At 39.9% G+C, this 2846-nt stretch overlaps 1 protein-coding gene across 1 annotated transcript; it reads right to left on the bottom strand.

Moving 5' to 3' along the window:
• Positions 1-126: 126 nt before the first annotated feature.
• On the bottom strand, positions 127-2840 carry LOC102742740 (heterogeneous nuclear ribonucleoprotein A1). The gene is made up of 8 exons (XM_081810303.1): positions 2639-2840; positions 2455-2547; positions 2279-2371; positions 1919-1993; positions 1576-1734; positions 840-995; positions 503-568; positions 127-267 (listed from the first exon to the last, which is right to left on the bottom strand). The coding sequence occupies exons 1-7, from the start codon at positions 2718-2720 to the stop codon at positions 513-515; spliced, it is 714 nt and encodes a 237-aa protein (XP_081666429.1). The 5' UTR covers positions 2721-2840; the 3' UTR covers positions 127-267; positions 503-512.
• Positions 2841-2846: the final 6 nt, after the last annotated feature.

Genomic DNA, 2846 nt, shown 5'->3' with positions numbered 1-2846 from the left:
AAAAAAAAAAAAAAATCTACATTAAAACCCTTTGTTGGAATGCTTTACACTTTCCACAGAACAGAAACTAAAATAACCTGTTATACAATTAGTCACAAATACAGTCCTCGAGTTTTTTGCCCATACACATGAGTATTGTCTAAAACATGTCTTCTTTGTAGCAGCTAGGCCCTGCCACCACTGTGCTTGGCTGAGTTCACAAATCTGTTGTAACCTGTAGCTTCCCTGTCACTTCTCTGGCTCTCCTCTCCTGCTAAGCTTTGTTTCCTGTTGAACAATATGGAATAAAGTTGTTAATCTAAACATATTAAGACTCAAAGCTACAATCCAATAGCAAGTTTTGTTTCCCACAAATTTTGCTGATCTGAATATTAACTTAATATCCAAAATTTTACTGCAATTATAATGTTAACTATGTTGCACTGCTCAGCTACATTAGGGTTACTGGGTTTCATTATCATTTACAAAAATTAACTTAAAACATAAAAAGGTGTTTACTTACCTGGCAGTAATTAAAACCTTCTGCCACTGCCATAGCTACTGCTGCTGCTGGAACCACCATAGCCACCTAAAAACACAATTTGTTCCTTTGAAGCTTTGGAAGTGCCAACAGTAAGACTTTCTATACAGGGGGGGCAATCAAAGTTCAAATTTTCTAGAGTTTGAGCTCACATGACTTTCCCAATTTGATTGCAAATTACCCGGTCACTTAAAATTTCCTAAAAGCTTTAAATCATCAGCGTTTCACTATCTATACAGACATTACCTAAAAATTAACGTATTTTTTACTGGAACTAGCTAGAGACACCTAGCATTCCAACAGTGCATGTATACAATACCTTGGTTTCGTGGTTTGGCAAAGTATTGGCCTCCACCACCATAGGGGCCAGAGCTTCTGCCTCCAAAATTTCCTCCTTTCATGGGTCCAAAATTTGAGGATTGATTGTTGTAATTGCCAAAATCATTATAGCTTCCGCCACCTCCAAAGTTGCTTCCTAAGAATGGAAAGAGGACCTTTATCTGTTACTTGAAGATGGTAGTTCTGAATTTTATTTAGTGCTCAGAGCAAAAAAAAAAAAAAAAAAAAAAAAGCTGCATGTTCTGCTTGCCTTCCTCCCAAACTCTGGTAGCTCCGAAGTTTAACTATTTCATCCTTTTCTGGGCAAGGCACTGAGATGAATAATCCAGTACTTTAAAAAGATTTATCCAATGCACCGTGGCATAACAGCAAATATGCTGTTTAGCCTTGAAAGCCTCTACCCATCCAAGGCACTGCAAACACATGCTGGATATATCCACTACGTGCCTAAGATCCAAAGGAGTTAAGATACTAAATCCTGCTGGAAACTAATTCTGATTAAAGACACCGCTATCCACTTATCCATCTAGCTAATTTGGGAGTGAGGCGGCCCCAGCTTAAAGCTAGGAGGAGGTAGCATTAGCAAGCCCATTAAAAAAGAATACCATGCATTGTACCACGTAATGCTTTTAAGAGCATCAAATCCCCTTACGGGCATAAACTCTCAAGGGCTAATCTAGCTGTTGCACCGAGTACTTGGGTCACTGGATACCTACCACTACCACCGCCATAGCCGCCTCCGCCTCCTCCGTTGTTATAGCTGTCATAGCTGCCACTCCCGCCATAGCCACTGCCCTGGTTTCCATAACCCTGTCCACCACTTCCATAGCCTCTGCTTCCTCCAGAGTAACCAGGGCCGCCTCCTCCATAACCACCTACAAGAATACAATTCTTCTCAATAAGACAAAAGTATTCAACAATCAAAACCTGGGCAAGTGTAATGCCTAAAAGCCTGCACACAGCATGCTGTTATCAGAGCTGAGCTTGTCATGCACTAGTTTACTAACCTAGTCTAAAGGTTGCCAAAAGAAATTTCACCTGTGAACTCCTTCAACTTACCATCATTACCAAATCCGTTATAGCCATCCCCACTGCCACCATATCCACCACCACCTCGACTGCCACCAAAGCCACCTGGAAGAGAGAATTTTATACCACTTTTTGAAGTACATAGATTATACATTGTTTTTACCCTTCTCGACCTAAATCTTTTAAAAATTCCTGCATTACAAAAATTGTTTTTATACTCAAGATTTAACCTGGTTAGTGAGAAAGTCAAAACTACATTTGGATAAAATTTAACTCTGGAAATGTTGGCCAGTAGCTGCATCTACTACAGGTTGCAAAGAGGATAAATCATCTGGGGATAATCAAACTACAAGCCTACTATTCTTAGTGGTAGGCTATAACCACACATACCTCGACCACTGAAGTTCCCTCCACGACCAAAGTTGTCATTCCCACCAAAACCACCTCCACGACCACCACCAAAGTTTCCAGAACCACTTCGACCTTAAAAGATAAGTTTTAAATGTTAAATCATACAGATTGAAATTGCTTAGCTATCTATACTGATTATAATCAAATAAACCCACCTCTTTGGCTGGATGAAGCACTAGCCATCTCTTGCTTAGATAGGGCTTTCCTTACTTCACAGTTGTGGCCATTCACAGTATGGTATTTTTGAACTAAAAAATTATCAAAAGAACACCATCTCAGAGTTTAGAATGTAACACGGACTTCAGAGCCCTTAGCAAAGAGCATGCCCCTGATACTTACTGACAATCTTGTCTACAGAGTCATGGTCATCAAATGTTACAAAAGCAAAACCTCTCTTTTTGCCACTGCCCCGGTCAGTCATGATCTCGATCACTTCAATTTTCCCATACTGTTCAAAATAATCTCTTAGATGATGTTCTTCAGTGTCTTCTTTAATGCCACCAACAAAAATCTTTTTCACAGTTAAGTGGGCACCAGGTCTTTGAGA

This window comes from Leptonychotes weddellii, unplaced genomic scaffold, assembly GCF_054177405.1.
Source record: "Leptonychotes weddellii isolate Sample4059 unplaced genomic scaffold, ASM5417740v2 HiC_scaffold_22079, whole genome shotgun sequence".
In the NCBI taxonomy this organism is placed as follows: Eukaryota; Metazoa; Chordata; class Mammalia; order Carnivora; family Phocidae; genus Leptonychotes; species Leptonychotes weddellii.
This window is presented reverse-complemented; position numbering and strand designations above follow the sequence as displayed.

Coding starts and splice junctions, on each gene's coding strand:
- LOC102742740 (XM_081810303.1), bottom strand. CDS start 2,720: ATGACTGACCGGGGCAGTGGCAAAAAGAGAGGTTTTGCTTTTGTAACA. Junction 2,548..2,638: donor CTCTGTAGACAAGATTGTCA/GTAAGTATCAGG, acceptor ATAATTTTTTAG/TTCAAAAATACCATACTGTG. Junction 2,372..2,454: donor TGCTTCATCCAGCCAAAGAG/GTGGGTTTATTT, acceptor TTATCTTTTAAG/GTCGAAGTGGTTCTGGAAAC.